Source organism: Amblyraja radiata, chromosome 4 (assembly GCF_010909765.2).
Source record: "Amblyraja radiata isolate CabotCenter1 chromosome 4, sAmbRad1.1.pri, whole genome shotgun sequence".
NCBI lineage: Eukaryota > Metazoa > Chordata > Chondrichthyes > Rajiformes > Rajidae > Amblyraja > Amblyraja radiata.
In genome coordinates, this window is record NC_045959.1 from 56,124,445 (window position 1) to 56,149,505 (window position 25,061).

General features: G+C 45.2%; 1 protein-coding gene across 2 annotated transcripts in view; it reads left to right on the plus strand.

The window, feature by feature from the left end:
• The first annotated feature begins 18,450 nt into the window (after window positions 1-18,450).
• The window catches only part of LOC116972129 (desmocollin-3-like), a 33,095-nt gene continuing 26,484 nt past the window's right edge, over window positions 18,451-25,061 (plus strand). For both annotated transcript variants that reach the window (XM_033019487.1, XM_033019488.1), the window contains exon 1: window positions 18,451-18,845. In XM_033019487.1, coding sequence (XP_032875378.1) covers window positions 18,798-18,845 — 48 coding nt within the window. In that variant the 5' untranslated portion in view covers window positions 18,451-18,797. The remainder of the gene's footprint in view (window positions 18,846-25,061) is intronic.

The window sequence follows — 25,061 nt, forward strand, 5'->3', positions numbered from 1 at the left end:
GCTATAGGGAGAGGTTGAGTAGGCTTGGACTCTATTTCATGGAGCACAGGAGGATGAGGGATGATCTAATAGAGGTGTATAAAATCATGATTTGGATAGATATGGTTGAGTCTTTTGCCCAGAATAAGTGTATCGAAGAGCAGAGGACATAAATTTAAGGTGAAAGGCAAAAGATTTAATAGGAATCTGAGGGGTATGTTTTTCACACAAAGAGTGGTAGGTGTATGGAACATGCTGCCAGAGGAGGTAGTTGAGGTAGGGACTATCACAACATTTAAGAAACTGTTAGACAGGTACATGGATAGGACAGATTCGGATCAAACGTGGGCAGGTGGGACTAGTGCAGATGAGACATGCTGGGCCGAAGGGCCTGTTTCCACACTGTATCACTCTATGACTCTATCTATCTTTCCCTCTCAAACCCATTCTCCTGCCTTCTCCCCATTACCTCTGACACCCGTATCAATCAAGAATCTATCAATCTCCTCCTGAAAAATGTCCATTGACTTGACCTCCACAGCTGTCTGTGGCAATGAATTCCACAGTTCACCACCCTCCGACTTAAGAAATTCTTGCTCATCTCCTTCCTAAAGGAATGTCTTTTAACTCTGAGGCTGTGGCCACTGGTCCTAGACTCTCCCACTAGTGGAAACATCCTCTCAAAATCCACTCCATCCAGGTTTTTACCAGGCTGGGACAGGAGGCAACAGCTTCACACCGTGTCCCAAAGCTTGTGTCCTGTCCTGCATCACCCAAGGCAGCAGAGACGTTATAGGAGAGGGCAAGCACCGTAACAAAGTAGCTCACGATGGTTTGGGTAACATTCAGGAAAATCTATGCATGTCACATCATGAATATTACTGAAGAATGGTCTTGACCCAAAATATAATCTATACCTTTTCCACAGAGATGCTGCCTGACCCACTGAGTTACTCCAGCACTCTGTGATATGTCACCTATCCATGCCCTCCAGAGATGCTGCCTGACCCGCTGAGTTACTCCAGCACTCTGTGAAACGTCGCCTATTCATATTCTCCGCAGATGCTGCCTGACCCACTGAATTACTCCAGCACTTTGTGACTATTTTCCCTTCACCCATCTGCCCAAGCCCACTCTCCCCCCTCCTTTCCTATGTTCCTTTCCACCCATAAACCTCTCTCTGCCTTTACATTTCATTCCTCTTTCAAATCTGCTCTACTTATCTACATGCATTTTCCTTCTTCACTTTTTAGTCATAGAATGATGCAATGTGGAAACAGGCCCTTCAGCCCAACTTGCCCACAACGACCAACATGTCCCATCTAAACTAGTCCCACTCACACACGTTTGGCCCATATCCATCTAAATCTGTCCTATCCATGTACGTGTCCAAATGTCTCTTAAACATTAGGATAGTCCCAGCCTTAACTACCTCTTCTGGCAGCTCGTTACATACACCCAGCACCCTTTGTGTGGAAAAGCTACCTCTCAGATTCCTGTTAATTTCTGAAATATTGGTCTTCATTTGGTGCAAAAATGCTCCAAAATAAGGCTCAGAATGCATCAGAAAGCATCTAAAACCCCTGAGCTTCCATGGCCCGTTTAAGGGCCCTGGACCCTGGCATCTAGGTACGTCATGCTTCGCGCTCGTGATGTGCGCAGCGTGCACATTATATCACAATAGGTTTTTTGTAATCCTGTCATGCCACCTCCCTTTTTGAAAAGCTTCGTACGGGCCTGTAATGTGTACCATACCTCCAATCCTTTGCTGTTCGTGAACCTGTCTAAGGGTGGAGGAGATGGAGGGATTGCAAAAAAAGAGCTGCAATCCCTAAAGGTTGTAGGGAGATGGAGAGAGAGAGGGAGAGAGAGAGAGAGACCCATGGAAGGGGAAGTATCGGAGAGGTACAAAGCGATGAGATCAGCACCAGTGCAGAAGGTGGCAACAATGCAGGCCTTGACGTAGTGGAGAACAGGCCTGGTGTGTAGTAGTGCAAACTTGAAACAAGGACTGTTCCACATAGCCAACAAATAAAGCTTTAGGCTTTAGACTAGAGATACAGCTTGGAAACAGGCCCTTCAGCCCATCAAGTTCGTGACGACCTGCGATCAATCCGTAAACAAGCACTGGGCACATTTTACAGAAGCCAATTAACCTACAAACCTTCTTCAGGGTCCTGACCCGAAACGTCAGGATGCTGCCTGAGCCACTGAGTTCCTCCAGCACTTTGAGTTTTGCTCAATATTCCAGCACCTGCAGTCTCTTATGTCCCTCCAGTACCATGAACCAGACGGATTAATTGAGAGTTGCGGTTTAAAATATTTCAAGGTGGATATTTGACATTTAAAGGTAATCCATTAGTATCAGATAACATGCTGAAACTAAACCTTGATCACAAAAGCTAACTGAATAATAGATGTATTGATTACATTTTATTGTTCGAGCTCCACTCAGAGAGTGGTTTGGGAGTGAGGGATACACTAATGTGTAGAACATGAGCTTGCTTGATGGTGATCTGTTAAACTGATTACTCAGCCTTTATGCCAAAGTGGAGGAGTTCAGAAATAGAGGATTCCTCTATAGTTTTTGACACCATGTTATAGTTTTGGTCACCATGTGATAGGAAAGATGTTATCAAGCTAGAATGGGTGCGGAGAATTGTGTAGGAAGGAACTGCAGATGCTTGTTTACACCGAAGATAGACGCAAAATGCTGAAGTAACTCAGCGGGACAGGCAGCATCGTCGGAGAGAAAGAATGGGTGACGTTTCGGTTCGAGACTGAAGAATGGTCTTGACCCGAAACATCACCCATTGTGTCTGAAGAAGGGTCTCGACTCAAACCGTCCAGTATCCAGCATTTTGAGTCTATCTAAGAGTGCAGAGAAGATTTACGAGGAATAGGGATGATTTTATAGAGGTATACAAAATCATGAGAGGAATAGATTGGGTAAACACCCAGAGTCTTTTGCTGAGAGTAGTAGGCTGTGGGCCGAGGAGCTTTTTTGTGCAAGTTTGTGACCCAACTCACGGAACTACACAAAATTTTAATGTGTAAAAATATTATATAAATCATCCCTGAAACTCGTCAAGAACAAAACCTGCACACTTTTAATAAATTTGAGAAAAACCTAAAATGTTTAGAGTAGCTTTTGTCCAAAGAAAGCAAGTTTAACATTGAGTCAGACTCCAATTGGCCAATCACATGCTTTGATTCAGGCTAGCTAGGCAGGGAGCACACATCATGGCTAAGAGTACTTCTACTGATTGAAACATTGTGAATCAACTGGAACTGAAAGGTAAGATCTAAAATCTGAATAGAGCCCCCCGCACATTCATACGCAAAAGTGTTTTGTAGGCACTGTGCCATAATTAACACTAATTTGATCATTTGCTGACTTGCCATCCCATCTACCTGCACATGCGTACATGTATAATTTCCCCATTGATATGTTGACATTGTCACATAATATAAAACATGAAAAGATGTAAAATACTCCCTAACACATTTTAACCTATTATTAGGAAGCAGCAGTATATCTCGGGTTATCATGCCAAGTACTATTGTCACCTGCAACATAACAATAAATCGAGCTATGGCAAGGTCAAGAAGGAAGAAAGGTAATGATAGCTCAAACAACAATTCTTTGCATTTATGGTCATATGATGTTATTTTGAACAATGAAAAGATATATTTGAGGATGTTGATTTATTTTACTTTTCATTCCTTTTCTGTTTTCTTTTTCCTCTTTCAATTGAGTTCAAGACGCTGAAAAGCCTGAAGCAGGTGAGTCACCTCAAGAGGTAGTTCCTGATGGTGAAGCAGATGAGCCGGCCCCATCGAGACTGCTTCCCTTGGTCAACAAACAGCAAGTCGAGCACCATGACCGCAATAGATGAAGCTCGATACAACCTGTTCCTTATCAAAATCAGAGGCACGTCTTCCACCAACAGCAGAATCTCTCAGAAAGCAGGTCATGAGAGCAAATTACCAGGCTGCTGTACATTCAAAATGTCTGGAACAGTTTCCACAAATTTCCAGTCCAAAGGGGCATGGGTGGAAAATTGTAGCTGGTGAATTGGACATTGACTGGGGCAAGAGCGGAACTTGCTATCAAAACATGGAGGGGACGGGAGACACAATTTTTTGGCGGCCACGCGCGCTTGCACCCACTCACACACACACGTGCGCGCGAGGCTTCAGAGGCTCAATCCAGTGCTAAATGCAGCTCAACTCTGCCTGTCTCACCGGGTTAACTACAGACGTGTCTGGACTGACGGGATACCAGCGCTGCTTCTCCGCGCTGGCCATATTTCCCGCGTCCAGAAAGGGTTGTAAGCTCACCTGGCGGGACAGGCAGAGTTGAGCTGGGTTTAGCGCTGTTTCTCTGCGCTGGCCCGTCTGACTGCCGACCAAAGTTCCTATAGCAGAGGATCTTTGCTGCCGACCTCTCTGGCCACCCGTGGGGGGGGGGCACTCGGGACAGCGCCGGAGAGCTGGCCGGGATCGATCCTGGCTGCGGATGAGGTACAGGTCTGTGCCACATCTCCCTCCTCCAATCACCGCACTCTATCCTCCTCCAATCATCGCGCTGAATCATGTCCCGCCCCCATTGCCTGCTGACCGACGTCTCTCTCCTCCAATCGGCGCCCTCGATCATCAGTCCCACCCCCACTATCTCGCGGAAAGCGGAGATTTCACCAGATTTTAAAATCCGGATTACAAAAACTTGTCCCACCCCCACCTCTCAAAACATGGAGGGGACGTGTCCCTTTTGGCCTGGGGGTGGTCTGCCTCCAGACCCAAGCACCTTGCTAGAATTAACATACTGTTCATGCACGAAAATAAGCTGTGAGAAATCAAGTACAGGGAAAGGAAGATGCTCATGTCAACAGCATGGTGTGCCATGTACAGATTGATGTAAGTGTGTTGACTGCAGAAACTCTATTACTGCAAAAGACTAGGAATCTGATGAAGAATATTCAGATGAAGATCAGATGGAATGTAAACAAATAAATAGGGGAAATAAATAATTAAATAAAGTTTTATTTTAATGCCGATCGTTTCACTGTTTATTTGGTCAAATTATTTAAACAATGAGTGATTTACTTATGATAATGGTGTGTTGGCGAATGACATTGCGACAGTCCACTCACCCATCCACACATACATATACACATCCACACACGTACACATATATGCATGCACACATACATGCACACATACATCCACACACACATACACACATCCATCCGCACACACATACATCCACACACACATAATTCCACACATCCATCCACATGCACACATCCATCCACACACATACATCCACACACACATACATCCACACACACATACATCCACACATCCATCCGCACACACACATACAAGCACACATACATCCACACACACATACATCCACACACACATACATCCATCCACACACACACATCCACACATCCATCTGCTCAGCAAATGGTTGGTGGTGGTTGGTTTGAGATAACGCCTAGCAAATGGTTGGTGGTGGTTGGTTTGAAATGGCAAATGATTAAAAGTCTAAACTTGACAACCTCCTGTTTGCACTGTATATTGATTTTAGATTGGTGGAGAGGTGGAATATTGCATTGGGGAACCAGCACTCCCATGTGAACATGGGACCCAACGGGTCCCACTTAGTCTAGTATATATATATATATATCTATATTACTAAAAGTCTGTTCTTGACCGGTTTTGGCCATCTGTGCTGCGATTTACGAGAGAACGCCGCCACCTACGGCCGTCATTTTTGGCCACCTTACTCAGAGCCCCCCTCCGCCGCATGTGTGCCGAGGATTATTCCCGTCGATTAAAAATGACAAAGATATTAATGTTTTTACAAATTTCCCCATTCTCTCTGCTGCCCCCGCTGGCGGCAGGGGGAAGGGACTATAAAACCAGGAAGTGGTGTGCCTCAATCAGTGTCTGCAAGCTGGAGGAAGGCAGAGGGTCACGTTTCTCTGAGCTGTGAATAACACTGAACACATGTCTACTCAAATGTAAGTGCCCTTAGTGGTTCTAAAATGCTTGCAGAATGTGTCTATTGGTTCTAAAGCTTGCAAAAAATGTCTATTGGTTCTAAAGCTTTCAAAAAATATGTCTATTGGTTCTAAAGCTTGCAAAAAATGTCTATTGGTTCTAAAGCTTGCAAAACGTGTCCCTATTGGTTCTAAAGCTTGCAAAAAATGTCTATTGGTTCTAAAGCTTGCAAAAAAATGTCTATTGGTTCTAAAGCTTGCAAAAAAATGTCTATTGGTTCTAAAGCTTGCAAAAAATGTCTATTGGTTCTAAAGCTAGCAAAAAGTGTCTATTGGTTCTAAAGCTTGCAAAAAGTGTCTCTATTGGTTCTAAGCTTGCAAAAATTTGTCTATTGGTTCTAAAGCTTGTAAAAATATGTCTATTGGTTCTAAGCTTGCAAAAATATGTCTATTGGTTCTAAGCTTGCAAAAATATGTCTATTGGTTCTAAAGCTTGCAAACAAATGTCTATTGGTTCTAAAGCTTGCAAAAAACTGCTTACTGCAAATTGTGGCTTGAAGTTGAAAGGCACTACTTCCTGCAAATGATGGCTTGGGTGTGGCTTGAAGTTGAAAGGCACTACTTGGTTGCTTTGGCTTGAAGTTGAAAGGCACTACTTGCTGCAAATGGTGGCTTGGGTGTGGCTTGAAGTTGAAAGACACCACTTACTACAAATGGTGGCATGAAGTTGAAACGCACTACTTACTGCAAATGGTGGATTGGTTGCTTTGGCTTGAAGTTGAAAGGCACTACTTCCTGCAAATGGGGGGCGTGGGTGTGGCTTGAAGTTTGAAAGGCATTACTTACTGCAAATGGTGGCATGAAGTTGAAAGGCACTACTTACTGCAAATGGTGGCTTGGGAGCTTTGGTTTGAAGTTGAAAGGCACTTTTACTGCAAATGGTGGCTTGGTTGCTTTGGCTTGAAGTTGAAAGGCACTAATACAGCAACTTGTGGCTTGGGTGTGGCTTGAAGTTGAAAGACACCACTTACTGCAAATGATGGCTTGGGTGTGGTTTGAAGTTGAAAGACACCACTTACTGCAAATGGTGGCATGAAGTTGAAAGGCACTATTACTGCAAATGGTGGCTTGGTTGCTTTGGCTTGAAGTTGAAAAGCACTACTTCCTGCAAATGGTGGCTTGGGAGCTTTGACTTGAGGTTGAAGGGCACCTCTTACTGCTAATGGTGGCTTGGGTGTGGCTTGAAGTTGAAAGGCACTACATACTGCAAATTGTGGCTTGAAGTTGAAAGGCACTACTTACTGCTAATGGTGGCTTGGGTGTGGCTTGAAGTTGAAAGGCACTACTTACTGCAAATGGTGACATGAAGTTGAAAGACACTACTTACTGCAAATGGTGGCTTGGGTGCTTTGGCTTGCAGTTGAAAGGCAGTACTTACTGCAAATGGTGGCTTGGGTGCAATGGCTTGAAGTTGAAAGGCATTACTTACTGCAAATGGTGGCATGAAGTTGAAAGGCAGTACTTACTGCAAATGGTGGCTTGGGTGTGGCTTGAAGTTGAAAGACACCACTTACTGCAAATGGTAGCTTGGGTGTGGCTTGGGTGTGGCTTGAAGTTGAAAGGCACTACTTACCAAAGATCTTATAGCTCCGCTATAAGATCTTTGCTACTTACTGCAAATAATAGCTTGGGTGTGGCTTGAAGTTGAAAGACACCACTTACTGCAAATGGTGGCATGAAGTTGAAAGGCACCACTTACTGCAAATGGTGGCTTGGGAGCTTTGAAGTTGAAAGGCACTACTTACTGCAAATGGTGGCTTAGGTGCATTGGCTTGAAGTTGAAAGGCACCACTTACTGCAAATGGTGGCATGAAGTTGAAATGCACCACTTACTGCAAATGGTGGCTTGGGTGCTTTGGCTTGAAGTTAAAAGGCAGTACTGTAAATGCACTTACTTCCTGTTTGCACTGTATATTGATTTTAGATAAAACGCTACAACTTACGGCTGTGATTTTTGGCCATCTTACTCAGTCCCCCTCCGCTAATGCAGAGAATTCTTCCCATCAATGAAAAAATAAAAGTGTTATTAGTTTTTTTTTTAAATGTTGAGAATCTCTCTCCTGTCAATCACTCCATGAAAGCCACACCTTTTCCGGTGGGGGGGGAGGGGTTATAAAACCCGGAAATGTGGGTGTGGCTCAGTCTCTGCAAGATGGAGGAGGGAGAGGTCACGACTCGCTGTCTTTAGTGGCTTTGCACCCTGCTAGAAGTGGTAAGAAACTGCACTTGAATTTGGTGGCCTTATACCCTGCTTGAAATAGAATTTCAAGGATTACCCGTGAGTCAACTACCAGCCCACCAGCCGTGAGTGAGTTGCCAGCACAACAGGCTTGATTGACTGAGACGCCAGCCCAAGAATCCATTTGGCGCACAATTTGCATACTAGCCCTCTGGAAACCAACACCCATACTAGCGCTCCAGAAAGCCCCCCCCCCTCCCCCCAACTGGTCACCAATATTAGAATTGATGGAGAGGTGGAATATTGCGTTGGATGACCAGCCCTCCTGTGTGATGCTGGGACCCAACGGGTCCCACTTAGTCTAGTATATATATATAAATGGACTATATATGTGTGTGTATATATATACACATCCACATATATATATTTTTTATATATATGTAAAAAATAATATATGGTTTAAATGGACTGCAACATGGAAATAGGCTCACCATGGTATAATATGGGCATTGGACATTAGATGGCACTTACTGTTCCGATCTCATTTTTAAATTAATTTAATTAATTAATGTGCAACTTTTGGCACTGACAAGTTATGACTTCCTTCTCAATTAAATTTAATCTAAATCTGTGGAAAATTTCATGTAGTTCCGAGACATGGGTCACGAAAATTGATTTCTAGACACATTTTTGATGCTCGGCCCACAGCCTATAGGGGAATCAAGAACCAGAGGACATATGTTTAAGGTGAGGGGGGGAAGATTTAATAGGAACCTGAGGGGTAACTTTATTACAGAAAGGGTGGTGGTGGAATGAGCTGCCAGAGGAGGTAGTTGAGGCAGGGACTATTGCAATGTTTAAGAAACTATTAGACAGGTACAGGAATAGGACAGGTTTAGAAGGATATAGGCCAAACTCAGGCATGCGGACTAGTGTGGATGGGACATTTTAGCAGTTGGGTCGACAGAATTGTTTCCACAGTGTATGATATTATAACTCCAATAGATTTACCGGGATGAAGGAAGCAAAATAAAAATACACACCTTCATTATATTGAATCACAAGACTAAGTGGGACCCGTTAGGTCCCAGCATCACACGGGAGGGCTGGTCCCCCAACACAATATTCCACCTCTCCACCAATTCCAATATTGGCGGCCAGTAGGGGGGGGGGGGTTCTGGAGCACTAGTATGGATGTTGTGGGCTGAAGGGACTGGTTTCCAGAGGGCTAGTAGGCTGAATGGATTATTGTGCTGGCGGCTCAGTCACTCAAGCCTGTTGTGCTGGCAGCTCACTCACTCACGGCTGGTGGGCTGGCAACCGACTCATGGCTATTCCTTGAAATAGGAACTCCACCATCTTGCAGAGACTGAGCCACGCCCACACCTGAGTTTTATAGTCCCTCCCCCCTCCCACCAGAAGGGACGTGGCCTTCATGGTGTGATTGACAGGGGAGAGAATCTCAACATTTTTTAAACACTAATAACTCTTTCATTTTTCATCAATGGGAAATGTCCTCGGCACCTGATGAGCAGAGGGGGACTCTGCGTAAGATGGCCAGAAATCACAGCCGTATGTGGTAGCATTTTTACTAAAATAAATATAAAGCGCAAACAGGAAGTGGTCAAGATTAGACTTTTAATTATATAGATGGCAAGGCAACTTTAATTAGGCAAGGCAACTTTAATTAGGCAAGGCAACTTTAATTAGGCAAAGCAACTTTAATTAGTCAAGGCACCTTTAATTAGGCAAGGCAACTTTAATTAGGCAAGGCAACTTTAATTGGGTAAGGCAACTTTAATTAGGCAACACAGCTTTAGCATTTCCAAACCAAAGGCAACACAGCTTTAGCATTTCCAAACAAAAGGCAACACAGCTTTAGCATTTCCAAACCAAAGGCAACACAGCTTTAGCATTTCCAATCCAAAGGCAACACAGCTTTAGCATTTCCAAACCAAAGGCAACACATGGATGGGAAAATTCCTCTTGTTCTCCGCAGCGGAGGGAAACTCTGAGTAAGATGGCCAAAAATCACAGCCATAAATGGCAGCATTTTTTCTAAAATCAATATACAACTGAAGATGTGTCTGATTGGTAGCAAAATCACCTAGTACTCACCCCCAAGAATACCGGGTGTCAGTTGTAGTGAAGAACCTTAGGGATTGTAACATCCAGTCCTACTAATCAATATGAACATCTGGATCAAACCAGTGACCGCTGCGAAAGGGCAGCTGACAACCAGGGAAAGACCTAGTGACGGCCTGGAGAGACTGCTGACCGGAGGGAATAGACCGCACCGGGGCTGGCTAATCAGCGTTTTGGATCCACCCTTATATTGCTACGGAAGGAATTGACTAAGAATAAGAGAACTAGCACAGCAATTGACAGAGTAGCAGCCCCGGCAGGATATAAGCTACGAAGCTGCATCTGTGGCTGGGAAAAGATAACATCAGAGAAGAGTCTCAAGATCCACCAGGGCAGGGAAAAGTGCCTGGGAGAGCTTGGTGTGGGGCCTCGCATTTACCATTACCTTCTAAGCGGTAGGCCAAATCAGTCGAGTGAAGTCCAGTGGCAGGTTAACCACCACAGTCCACCACAGACTTTTTACAAGGATATGGTGCAACATAACCTTAGAAATTAAACGTTTCAGAACCGGGTGAAGGGTGGATAAAGATATTAAATAGGTATTTCTCTTTCAATCTCTTTATTTTTATTTCCTTTCTTTCTCTCTATCTCTTTCTTTTTCTCTTCTCTTTTTTCCACTCTATCCCCTTCTAACTTTTCTTCAGGCTTTCTTTACTATCTCACGATCTAACACTATCACCATGGTTTATGATACTCTTTTCTTCTCTATCTTGGCTTGTCTCACTTTCTGTTCTATTCTGTTAAATTTGAAACAAGAAGCTGTACAGGAACTGTAATATCTCATTATGTATTAGGTACTTATGTACTACATTATTGTACTTCTAATAAAAAATATTTAAAAAAAACAAAAAAAAAACACCACAGTCCACAGGGTATCAGCACCCCCAGGCGAAGCTCAACCAAGTACTGTCCCACCAACGGACACGAGTCCAGAGCCCAACCAGCCACAGTCAGCAATAGAGAAGAAGATGGAAGGAAAAAAGCAGAATGGAGCAGTCACTGGCTGTGGCTGAAGAGACAAGATGCTGTCTGGGCTGCCACGTGACCATCTAGAGGCTAACCATAAGTCACACATCCAGGGCTGATCACCCTGCGGTGGGCCTGCCTCGACTGAGGGTATCTTGTGATAAAAGATCGAAACACCCAGTGATGTTGAGGTACACAACTGAAGATGTGTCTGATTGGTAGCAAATTCACCTAGTGGTCACCCCCAAGAATACCGGGTGTTAGTTGTGGTGAAGAACCTTAGGGATTGCAACATCCAGTCCTACAAATCACTATACAGAACAAGAGGAAGTGGTCAAGATCAGACTTTTAGTAATATAGATAGTCATACAGCACGGAAACAGGCCCTTCAGCCCAACTCATCCATACTGACCAGGATTTATAATTTAGCTACTCCCATCTATCTATATTTTCTATCTATCTATATCTATACTATAACTAAAACTCTCATCTTGTCCTCTTCCGGTTTGCGTTGTTTTTAAATTTACACATAGGCGGTACCCTATATCACTAAGATTTTTCGCCACCTTACTCACCGTTCCTCTCTGCTCCAAGCGCACCAAGATTTGTTCCAATCAGTGGAATATTACAAAAGTTATGAAGGTTTAAAAGATCGTGAGATCAGCGGATTGGTCTCTTTGCCTGTCAGTCATGAAGGTAGCGCCCCTTCCGGGGGCGAGGACAATAAAATCCCGGAGGCGGGATGAGTCCACAAGCCATGCTGATTGAGTCCACAAGAGTGGAGTCGGGGAAGCCACTAGGTGGTCGAGAAAGCCACTGTGTGGTTGGGGAAGCCGCTGAGCGGAGTCGGGGAAGCCGCTGAGTGGAGTCGGGAGGTGCTGTGCGGTGCCGTGGCCGCTGGCCGCTGAGTGGAGTCCCTCAGCCCCCAGACACACCCTCAAGGGTCTCGACCGGAAACGTCACCTATTAATGATCTCCAGAGATGCTGCCTGCCCCGCTGAGTTACTCCAGCATTTTGTGTCTATCTTTGGTGTAAACCAGCATCTGCAGTTCCTTCCTATACATATCTGTTTTAGCTTAGTTTCATTTATTACTGTAACGCGTAACAAGTTATCCAGTCAAAAAAAGACGACACATGAATACACTCAAGTCATGCAGAGTGTACACATAAATGATAAAGGGTACAACATTTAGTGCAAAGATGTAACTGTGTAGTCTGATATAATGTGGTTAAAGATAGTTCAAAGATCTCCAATGAAGTATCTGGGAGGTTAGGGCAGCATTCAAGCTAATGAGAGGACGGTTTGGTTGCTTGATAATAGCTGGGAAGAAATTGTCCTTGAATCTGTAGGTGTGCATTTTCAAACTTCTGTACCACTTGCCTGATGAGAGAGGGGAGGTGACCGATGAGAGACTGGTCCTTGATTATGCTGGTGGCCTTGCCGATGCGACATGAAATATATATGGAGTCAATGGAAGAGAGGTTGGTTTGTGTGATGGTCTGGGCTGCATCCACAATTATCTGCAATTTTTTGGATGGAACTGTTCTCAAACCATGCTGCGATGCATCCCGATGCATTGCACGACACATCTGCAGAAGTTGGTGAGGGTTGTTGGGGACATGCCAAACGTCCTAACGTCCCAAGTCTTCTCTATGTTACTAGACTAAGAGGGACCCTTTGGCTTCCAGCTTCACACAGGAGGGCTGGTCCCCCAACGTAATATTCCACATATTCCAATATTGCTGGCCAATGGGGGCTGGGAAAAATCCTCGGGGCCTGATTAGCGGAGGGGGACTGTGAGTAAGATAGCCAAAAATCACAGCCAAACGTGGTAGCGTTTTTTCTAAAATCAAAGTACAGCACAAACAGGAAGTGGTCAAGATGAGACTTTTAATTATATAGGCCTATATATATTTACCTACCTCAACTTCTTCCTCTGGCAGCTTGTTCCATATACCCACCACCCTCCGTGTGAAGATATTGACCCTTTTCTTTTAAATCTTTCTCCTCTCGCCTTAAACCTATAGCAAGACACAAAGTGCTGAATGAACTCAGTGGATCAGGCAGCATCTGCAGAGGGAATAGACAGACGATGTTTCAGTATGGAGCCCTTCTTCAGACTGATGGAGTCGGGAGGAGAAAGCTGGAAAAAAGAGGAGGGCGTGTGACATAGCCTGGCAAGTGATAGGTGGAGGCAGATGAGGGGGATTTAATTGTGATATGGGTGGATTAAGTGACAACGGTTAGAGTTGAAAAGGAGATAAGGAGAGAGTGAAATGTAGTCAAAGTCAAAGTCATTTTTATTCGTCACATGCACCTGAAGGTGCAGTGAAATGAATTTGCCAGCAGCGATACACTTAAAAAGAACACACAATACACAATAAAATTTAACATAAACATCCACCACAGCATTCTTCACTGTGATGGAAGGCACAACTTTCAGCCAGTCCTCCTCCTTGTTCACCCGTGGTCGGGGCCATAACACACTCCGCGGCTTGGAGCTCCGGATGGAAAGTCCACTCCAAGCCCGCGGCTGGAAGTTCAGTAGACCCCGGCTTCAGGATGTAACAGTCTGCGGGCCAGCGATCGGAGCGCTCCTCTCAGGCGACTCCCGGCAAGGGATCGCCCGGCTCCGCGATGGAAAGTCCGGGCTGCACCCGCTGCTGAAGCTCCGCCCCTACTCCATGAAAGGCCGTTCCAATCCATGGTGTTAGGCCGTGAGGGAGGCGACATGGAAAATGTCGCCTGTCCTTCGAGGTGACCGAAAGCGGTTCCCCTCTTTCATCTCCCCACCACCCCCCACACAAGAGATACTGAGAGACACTAAAACAGACATTTGGACACACTAAAAAAAAACAAAAAAAGTCGAAATAACGGACACGCTGCTAGCAGGGCAGCCAACTCGCAGCACCCCCACCGACCCTAATGCCTGAGGGAGAGACGTGGGTGGACAGGGACGGGGGTAAGGGATGGGAGATGAGCGCACGAAGGAGGGAAATGGAGCAGGATGACAGGACATGCTCTCCCAGCCCGCTCAACCTCTCCCTATAGCTCAGACCCTCGCATCCTGGCAACATCCTCCTAAATCCTCTCTACAACCTTTCCAGCTGGACAACATCTTTCCTATAACATGGTGCCCAGATCTGAACACAATACTCTGAATGCGGCCTCACCAATGTCTTGTATAACTGCAACATGACCTCCCAACTTCTACACTCAATACTGATGAAGGCCAATGTGCCAAAAGTCTTTTTGACCACCTTAACTACCTGTGACCCCGTCATAACCAGTGAGATGTTGCGATATCTCTCGTTGTAACATGAGAAACATGGCTGTCAATGATCTCGGATTTTATCCTTAGGACATCAGGGTTACATTTCAGAAATTTTGGGGCTATCTCTTTCACATCATTTAGACGGCTTGTCAATTTAACGTCAGTTGAAATATAAAAGCGACCACACCCTAATTCCTTCTCACATTCCTTTCATCCACCATGCTGGCGAGAAGCATTGATCTCACCTCAGATTGGGTAACTGTGGTAGGGGTAAGCCAAAGACCAGGTTTCATGTGGCAAACTCGAACAACCAGTCTGGGGAACTGTGGACTTTCTTGCAATAATCTACAAGTGAAAGGCCTGGATAGAGTGGATGTGGAGCAGATGTTTCCACTAGCGAGAGTGTCTAGGACCAGAGAGCCACAGGCTCAGAATCAACGGAACGTCCCTTTAGAAAGGAGGTAAAGAAGAATTTATTTAGCCAGACGGTGGTGAATCTGTGGAATTCATTGCCACAGATGGCTGCGAAGGCCGTCAATGGGTATTTTTAAGACAGAGATTGACAGGTTGTTGATTAGTACGGGTGTCAAGGGTTATGGAGAGAAGGCAGGAGAATGGAGTTGAGAGGGAAAGATAGATCAGCCACTTTTGAATGGTGGAGTAGACTCGATGAGCTGAATGGCCTATTTCTGCTCCTGTGACTTATGGTCTGGAGAAGGGTCTTGACCCAAAACGACATCTATTCTTTTTCTCCCAAGATGCTGTCTGAACCCCTGAGTCCAGCCATTTGTGTTTATCCTAGTACAGGTATAACTTATGAACTCATTGTTAAGAACAAGAAGTGCTAGAGTAAATCAGTGTGTCAGACAACATCTCTGAAGGTCATGGGTGGGCAACGCTTCAGGCCGGGATCCTTCTTCAGACAGAAGGCTCTTTGCTAACGTGGGAGACACATGGAATTGAAGATGCTGGAATCCCCAGCAAAAAAAAGAAAGTGCTGGAGGAACACGGCAGGTCAGGAAGCATCGCCGGAGGCTGATAGAGTTCTATAAAATTATGAGAGGCATAGATAGGGTAGACAGAGTCTTCTTTCCAGAATGGAAAAGTCAAAGACTTGAGGGCACAGCTTGAAGCTGAGAGGAGCAATGTTTTTTTTACACAGGTACACAAAAATGCTGGAGAAACTCAGAGGGTGCAGCAGCATCTATGGAGTGAAGGAAATAGGCAATGTTTCGGGCCAAAACCCTTCTTCAGACTTTTTACACAGTGTTGTGGATGCTTGAAACATGCTACCAGGGGTGGTGGTGGAGGTAAATTTAGTTTAGTTTAGAGATACAGTGTGTAAACAGGCCCTTCGGCCCACTGGGTCCAGGCCGACCAGTGATCACCTATACATCAGTTCTATCCTACACACAAGGGGCAATATACAGAAACCAATTAACCTACAAAAATGCACGTCATTGGAGTGTGAGAGGAAACCGGAGCACCCCTGCAGGAAACCCATTCGGTCACAGGGATAACCTACAAACTCCTTACGGACAGCACCCCTAGTCAGGATCGAACCCATGTCTCTGGTGCTGTGAGGCAGCAACTCTACCGCTGCTCCACTGTGCCGCCCTTCTTTGGAAATTGGATAGTAGCATTTAAAAGGGTTTTGGAGAGACACATGGAAATGGAGGGAGATGGATCACAAGCAGACAAGATTAATTTAAGATGTAGAAACAAGGAACTGCTCTTGGTTTTGTTCTTGCTGGTAGACAAAAATGCTGGAGAAACTCAGCGGGTGAGGCAGCATCTATGGAGTGAAGGAAATAGGCAACTTTTCGGGTCGAGACCCTTCTTCAGACTGATGTGAGGTTGGTCTCGACCCAAAACATTGCCTATTTCCTTCGCTCCATAAATGCTGCCTCACACGCTGAGTTTCTCCAGCATTTTTGTCTACCTTCGATTTTCCAGCATCTGCAGTTCCTTCTTAAACACAATGTGCTGGAATAACACTGCGGACCAGGCAGCATCCCTGTAGAACGTGAATTGGTGTAGTTTGGAATCGGGACCCTTCTTCATTCTGATTAATTTAACTTTGCAATATGTTCGGCGCAGACATTGTGGGCTGAAGGGCATGTTCTGAGCTGTATACTTCTGTGTTGTAAACAAATAAAGCTGTGTGAGATCTCGTTAAGTCACTGCTCTTGGTTTCATTCAGACACGCAGAGAAACCATCCAGGTACGGCTGGTTTACCAGTCATCAGCTTGTCACTGTGACTCATTCAGTCATGCTAATACCATGGAGACTGGATTTCAGTAAACACTCGCCAGGGCCCCAGCTACACCCGATACAAGGTTGAGGGGGGAGGGGGAGGTGGCAGCGAATAGAGGTAAGTGTGGCTTACGCGAGAGAGGCCCAGCTGAGGTAGGACGTGGGGGAAAACAATAAACAGCTACAAGAACTCAGCGGGTCAAGCAGTACTTACGGGGGGGGGGGAAAGGGGGGAAAAGGTGGGGGAAGGGGAAGGGGAAGGGGGGAAAGGGGGGAGGGGGGAAAGGGGGAGGGGGGAAAGGGGGAGGGGGAAAGGGGGAAGGGGGAAGGGGGAAGGGGGGGAAGGGGGGGAAGGGGGGAAGGGGGTGGGGGGTGGTGGTGATGGGGGGGTGGAGGTCAATGTTTTCAGTCAGGACCCTTCTCTGAGATATAGGTGGGGTCCAGATGGGTAGAGGTGAGAAGGGGTGGGGTGTGGACAGGTGAGGGTGAGAGGGGTGCAGGCAGGTAAGGGTGAGGAGGTGGAGCTTGATCCAGGTAAGTGTCTGGGGGTGGGGCTTGTGAGAGGTAAAGGTGAGAGAGAGGAGGGTGCAATGCATTTATTTTACTTTATTGTCACGTGTACCAAGGAACACTGAAAATCTTTGTTGCATGCTCTCCAGTCAGCAGAAAGACAATACATGATTACAATTGAGCCATTTACAGTGTATAGATACACGATAAGGGAATAATGTTTAGTGCAAGGTAAAGCCAGCAAATTGATCAAGGAATTTATTGCCACAGGAGGATTTGGAGGCCAATTCAATAGATATTTTTTAAAGCAGAGATAGATAGGCTCGGGCGTTAGTGGTTATGGTGAAAAGACAAGAGAATAGGGTCAGGAAGGAGAGATAGATCAGTCATGATTGAATGGCATAGTAGACCTGAATGGCCTAATTCTGCTGCTATAATTGATGAATTTATGAGTCTGGGACAGGTGAGTGTCAGGGGGTGGGGCCTAGTGCAGGTGAGTGTCAGGGGGTGGGGCCTAGTGCAGGTGAGTGTCAGGGGGTGGGGCCTAGTGCAGGTGAGTGTCAGGGGGTGGGGCCTAGTGCAGGTGAGTGTCAGGGGGTGGGGCATAGTGCAGGTGAGTGTCAGGGGGTGGGGCCTAGTGCAGGTGAGTGTCAGGGGGTGGGGCATAGTGCAGGTGAGTGTCAGGGGGTGGGGCGTAGTGCAGGTGAGTGTCAGGGGGTGGGGCCTAGTGCAGGTGAGTGTCGGGGGGTGGGGCCTAGTGCAGGTGAGTGTCAGGGGGTGGGGCCTAGTGCAGGTGAGTGTCAGGGGGTGGGGCGTAGTGCAGGTGAGTGTCAGGGGGTGGGGCCTGGTGCAGGTGAGTGTCAGGGGGTGGGGCGTAGTGCAGGTGAGTGTCAGGGGGTGGGGCCTGGTGCAGGTGGGGCTGAGCTATAATGCAACTCCAGGTGAGTCTATTCCAGGGCGGGGAGGTGTGACGTTGGGCCCAGGTGAATCGATTACAGGGCGGGGAAGCGTGACTTTGAGTGGGGCGGGGAGGGGAGGTGTGGCGTCGCGCCATGAAAGGGTGTATAGAACTGGGCTGTCTTGGGTGGAATATACTTTGAAACTCAGAGACTGCGGTGGTACCGGGCAGTGCAGAAGTCTTGGGGAATTGTCTGCGGAACAGCGTGAGCAGAAAGCTGTTGTAACCCGAGGCTGGGCACGCTCTTTCCACATCTCTCTCTCATCTCCAAACTTTGCACACTCTGAGACTTTTACAGGCATTGTTTTTTGTGTGCACAGAATCCACTCTCAGAGACTTTGCAAGCGAGTTTTGTTTTCACGCACACAGCAAGGGGCAAGTTTACACGCTGTTCTCTAGACCGGCTGCAGGAGAACGGAGAGCCTCTAGCATCGCCGCGGAACTCGGGGAACGATGTGTGGACACGCCGGGCGGATCGCTGCCCTTGCCTCGCTGCTTCTGGTAAGACTGAACACCCCTCCCTCACAACCTCCCTCTCTCTCTCTCTCTGTTACACCCGCACCTTGTGTGAGATGTGGTTCCTTCTTCGGGAACGAACACCGAACAGCAATTTCTTAAACAGAGACGGATATTTGCTCCAAAAGGTAGAAGCAAGGAACTGTAGATGCTGGTTTACAAACAAAGTGTTGGAGTAACTCGTCTAATCAGACGCTGCCTGGCCCGCTGAGTTAGGAGTTCGTGTCTTTTTATTTGCACATTTTTACTTTTTTTCGCCTTTCATCACAGTGAGGAATGTGGAGTCACTGTGGTGGATGTTCATGTTAAAATGTATTTTGTGTTTTCTGTTGCTTTTTATTGGTATGGCTGTATGGCAAATGAAATTCCTCGTATGTTGCAAAACATACTTGTTTATTAAAATATGATAATGACGATTCAATGCTGTTGAGATGCCTAATTTAATTGTCATACAGCAGGGGCAGGCCCTTCGGCCCCGCTCGTCCATGCCGACCAAGATGCCCCGTCTCCACTAGTCCCATATGCCTGTGTTTGGCCCATATCCCTCCAATACTTTCCTATTCATGTACCTATCCAACTCTTTAAAAGTTATTGCAGTACCTGCCTCATCGAGCAGCTTGTTACATACACCCATCATCCTCTGTGTGGCAAATGTTGCCCCTCGCGTTCCTATTAAATCTTTTCCCCTCTTGCCTTTAAACATATGTCTTCTGGCTCTTGATTTTCCTATCCTGGGTAAAATAGTTGCATCAAACAGCAGTTAGCGTTTTCTTTAAAACTATTACCTTCTAATTTACGATTATCTTCTGAAGAAGAATCTCCGCTCAAAACATCTACCCATGTTCACCAGGGATGCTGCTTGACCCGCTGAGTTAGTCCAGTACCTTGTGTCCTTTTATGTATTAACCAGCCTCTATAGCTTCTTGTTTCTAGTTTCTACTGTTAGGTTAGGGAGCCCTCGCCCTCCCCCCCCCCCCCCCCCCCCCCCCCCCCTTACATTAAAGGTGCAATTATATGATTGTTTTGAACATTCCTTTAAGCAAAGATCACGTTTCACAGGGGTATGTTGCAAAATTCATTCCATGGCGTGATAAAGTTACTCATTAAGCTGTCTTGCAGTTAATATTTGTACAATCCATTCTGCTCTATATCCCAACATGTTTTCGGAACTTGAGATCAGTCATGAAAACATGCCCATTGGCCCAACTTACCCACACCGACCCTTCTACACTAGTCCCACCTGCCAGCGCTTGGCCCATATCCCTCTAGACCTGTCCTATTCATGTACCCATCTAAATGTTTCTTGAATATTGCAATAATCCCAGCCTCAGCTACCTCCTCTGGCAGCTCATTCCAGTGTAATTGAACTGAATGTTTTACTATCACATGTGACAAGTCATAGTGAAATTCTTTGCTTGCATACCCATGGTGTGCAAATAGTTGCCACATGAAGGGCGCTGACAAAGTTACAAAGTATCCTGCACCAGGTCCATCCTTGATCTCTTCCCCCCCTTTCACGGCGGTCCCCGTCACTCCGGGCCCTCTTTTGTTCCCGGCGGTGGGTTCCCCGACCCCTACGTGGGCTGTCCTCGACCGTCGGCACCCTAAAAGACCGGCGACCCTGTCCGGCGCCCTCAGCGATGCTGTGCCGACCTCCTCCACGATTACCAATGAGTCCCCTCCTGACACCTTTGCGCGCCGACCCAAGCCCATGCCGAGGGTTCCATCGACCGCAGGCTCCGTCGACACTCTCGGGAAATTCCCTGAAAGCTGTTCACATTTCTGCTTAAAAAACAAGCGCGTTGAAGTTTACTTTCTTTGTAAACCTCACTCGTGAGTTTTCCTGTGATTTAATGTCCTCTACATTGAAGTGTAAGTGTGGATCAGAGGTTTGATGCAGGGATGTTTTGTTTTGGCATTTGATTTATATCCAGGGTGAAAAATGCTTCTTACACTGCCAAAATTTTAAACAAACTTTGTTTTGACTTGTTAAACTGTTCTTTCTGTATCTTGTCTCAGTGTTCAACCTCTTCTGCATTTCAACTGTGGCCTCATCTAGGGTGTGAAACGTTTCTATATCTGAATACTTTTTAAAAAGTCCTGAAATGTAAATATTGTTAGTCTATTGCCTCAATGGAAATGTTAACGAACATGTGTATAAAATCACAAGAGGAATAGATCGGGTATATGCACAGTGTCTCTTACCCATAGTATGGGAATTGAGGACATGGGTTTAAAGTGAAGGGGAAAAGATTTAATAGAAATCTGAGGGGTAATGTTTTCACACAAAGGGTGGTGGGTGTATGGAACAAACTGCCAGAGGAGGTAGTTGAGGCTGAGACTTTCCCAATGTTTCAGAAACATTTAGACAAGTACATGGATAGGTTGGTTTTGGACGGATATGGACCAAACGCAGGCAGGTGGGACTAATGTAACTGGGACTTTTGTCTGGTGTGGGCAAGTTAGGCCAAAGGGCCTTTTCCATGTTTTATCACTCAGTCTTGATGAGTCTTTTAGAAAAACAAAAATTGAAGGATGACTTGGTATGGATTGGGGAAATTTGTACTGACCAAAGGCATAGGTTTAAGGTGATGGGGCCAAAGTTGAAATGAGATGTGCGGGGCATGTATTTTTACAGAGAGAGTGGTGGGTATCTGGAACGCACTGTCAGAGGTGGTGGCGGAGGCAGATGTGAATGTGGCGTTTAGGAGTTTTTCAGATGGGCACATGGACATGCAGAGATTGAGGGGTATGGATCAGGGGCAGGCAGAGGAGATTCATTTAACTTGGCGCCATGTTGTTGTTGGATGTTGTTGGCTGAAGGGCCTGTTCCTGTGCTGTACTGATCTATGGGTATGGTCGGGTATGGATCACGTGCAGGCAGATGGGATTAGTATATCTTGGCATCATGTTTGGCATGGACATTGTGGGCTGAAGAGCCTGTGCTGTACAATTGTGTAGTTGAACAATTTTATTTGTTTCATAATCCGCATCCCATTTTAATTTACCATTGCCTTTAGTAGCAATGTTACAAAATTTTGAGATTTAAAAAATCAAGTCTGTAATTTATCCCATCAGATAAAGCATAAAAATAAGTTTAATTTGACACCTAATTCACTTTCATATCTCAAGTATTTAAAAAGTTATGGCCATTTTCATACTGGGAAATGAGCATCTTGTTCTCTATTGATTTTCTATGGACATAACAAAAAAGCTGTGATCGTGAACAGTCAAAAGCCCATAACTTTCTTAAAAATTAAGAGAACTGAATGAAATTTTCAGTTATCATAGATTGAAGCATTCTGAAACAAATATAAAATAATCTTACTTGGATGACCTGAAATTAAAGCATATAATTAGTTAGTTACCTAATTGTAGCTAATTTCAGACTTCAATTACTAGATCTAAACATCTATCCATTTCTTAATAAATGATTAACATTTTTAAATAGCCTAAATGTCCAAATAATATTCACAAATAATTCACAATAAAACATGATTTTAAAATCTAATTTACATTAATTTATAGGCCAAATGGAAGGAATTTAGTGTTTAATTGCTGTAAATAAATGTCCATTTAAATCAGCTTTCTAGTGGGTCCCTGTGGAACGCGCTGGTTTAGAACGTTCACATTGCGGTAGATTTGTGCCCCAAATGCCCAGAAAAATACTGCGGGATATAATGGGCCCAAAATGAGCTACTCGCAATATTAAACTTTGTATAAAGGGATCTTTAGAAGCCCTTTTTAATGTAAAAATATACAGCCATCCTTCTGTGGTTTGCTTTATGAGACCCTGCGGTTGCTGGCGGTCGCGGGTTTAGACATTGATTTTTAAACTACTATAACTATTATTCAAGGCCTTTAAACCTAATAATAGCTTTTGCGACGGGGTCTTTCAGCGATTTTTCGTTAATAATTAACTAGGCTGAATATTTTCGATTGGAACAGCTTAGAGAAAATTGCGTTTTAAACCCGCCCCCTCTAAACGGCGCCAAAATCGCGCACACCTGCAACGGCAGATTTTCACCGACGCTTCAGGTAGGCTTTGCAACATACCTACCTTTAGTTAATATTATTTGATTACATTTCAATCTTTTTGTTTAAACACTGCAAATAACGAACCTTTATTTTTATCAGCTATAAATGTTCTTAAAAATTCAGTTTGAATTTGTTGACTTGGTTGTGGGAGTAGATTAATGTGTTTTCCAAACAATGTTTAATCATAAGAAGGGTCCCGACCGGAAACGTCACCTATCCATGTTCTCTATGGGTGGTGACTGACCCACTGAATTACTCCAGCACTTTGTGCATTTTTTTGTCAACCAGCATCTGCACTTCCTATATATATATGCAACATATATATATATGTTGCAATTAGTTCTAATTATCTATATCTATCTATATCTATATCTATATTTATTTGCTACATGAAACTTCCCCACATGTTCTCTGTGTTGAGTTATAGTTTAGTTTTACTTTAGAGATAGAGGGTTGAAAGATGTTTTGACCTATGGCCCAACGAGTCCATGCTGATCAACGATCACCTGTCCACTAGTTCTATCATACACTCAGGACAATTTACAGAAGCCAATTAAGCTACAATTCTGCATGTCTTTGGAATGTGAGAGGAAACCGGAGCACCCGGAGAAAACCCATGCAGTCACATGGGGATGTACAAACTATGTACAGACAGCACTCGTAGTCAAGATAGAACCTGGGTCTTCATAAGTGATTGGAGCAGGATCAGGCCATTTGGCCCATTGTCTGCTCTGTCATTCAATCATGGTTGATCTATCTTTCCCTCTTAACCCCATCTCCTGCCTTCTCCCCATAACCCCCTGACACCTGGTGTTGGGACCTATTCTCTGGCGCAGTAAGGCAGCAACACTGATGCCGTGCTACCCTATAGCAGGTGTTTAGTTTAGAGATACAACATGGAAAAAGGCCCTTCAGTCCACCGTGTCTATGCCAATCATTGATCACCTGTTCACTCTAGTTCTATGTTATCCCACTTTCTCATCCACTACCTACACACAAGGGACAATTTTACAGGGAGCCAATTAACCTACAGACCAGCAAGTCTTTGGGATGTGGGAGGAAACTAGAGCACCAGGAGAAAACCCACGCAGTCACTGGGAGAATATACAAACTCTATACCGACAGTCCCCGTAGTCAGGATTGAGCCTGGGTTTCCGGCACTGAGGCAGAAACTCTACCGCTGTGCCACCGTGCCACCCAGTCAAGTAGTCAAACGTTTTAAAAATTAACTTAGTTATGATGCTTTGTCAAGGCTCAAGAGTGTTTAATTGTCATAAATTACGCAAAGGAACAAGGAAATTCTTACTTGTAACAGCTTAACATGTCTATAAGCATAATTGCAGATAAATATAATATTCACAAATTCAATTAATCAATAACCATATCCCTTTCCAAAACAAAATCCCAAATCTGTAGCTAAAGCAAAATATGCAATGCATAGTAGCTCTTAGTTGAAGGTAGAACAGTATAGCACAGGAATGTGCCCTTCAGCCCATAATGTTTGTGCCGTACATGATGCCAAGCTAAACTGATCTACCAGTAGGAGATTCCTATCATTCTATTCGCTGCATGTCCATGTGCCTTTCTAAAAGCTTCTGGGGCGGCATGGCAGTGTAGTTGCTGCCCCACAGCGCCAGAGACCTGGGTTTGATCCGAAGTCAAATTTATTCGTCACATACTGCGGGCGCTGTCTGTACGGAGTTTGTAAGTTCTCCCTGGGACCGTCTGGGGTTTTTCCGGGTGCCCTGGTTTCCTCCCACATTTCCAAAGACGTACAGGTTTGTAGGTTAATTGGCTTTGATTAAAAGTTGTACATTTTCCCCAGTGTGTAGGAGAGTGCTAGTGTATGGGTGTTGCTGGTTAAAGGGGCAGGACAGCTTCGCTCAGAGCTAAGACTGCGGCGCTGCAAAGTTCTGTGGACACAGGCGCGCATGTTTTTGAAAGGCAGAAAGCATTTAAGCATTTTATCGGGATGCATCACAGCACGGTTTGGCAACAGCTCCATCCAAGACCGCAAGTCATTGCATAGAATTGTGGTCGCACCCCAGACCATCACACAAACCAGCCTCCCTTCCATTGACTCCATCTACACTTCACGCTGCCTCAGCAAGGCCACCAGCACAATTGAGGACCAGTCTAACCCCGGTCACTCCTTCTTCTCCC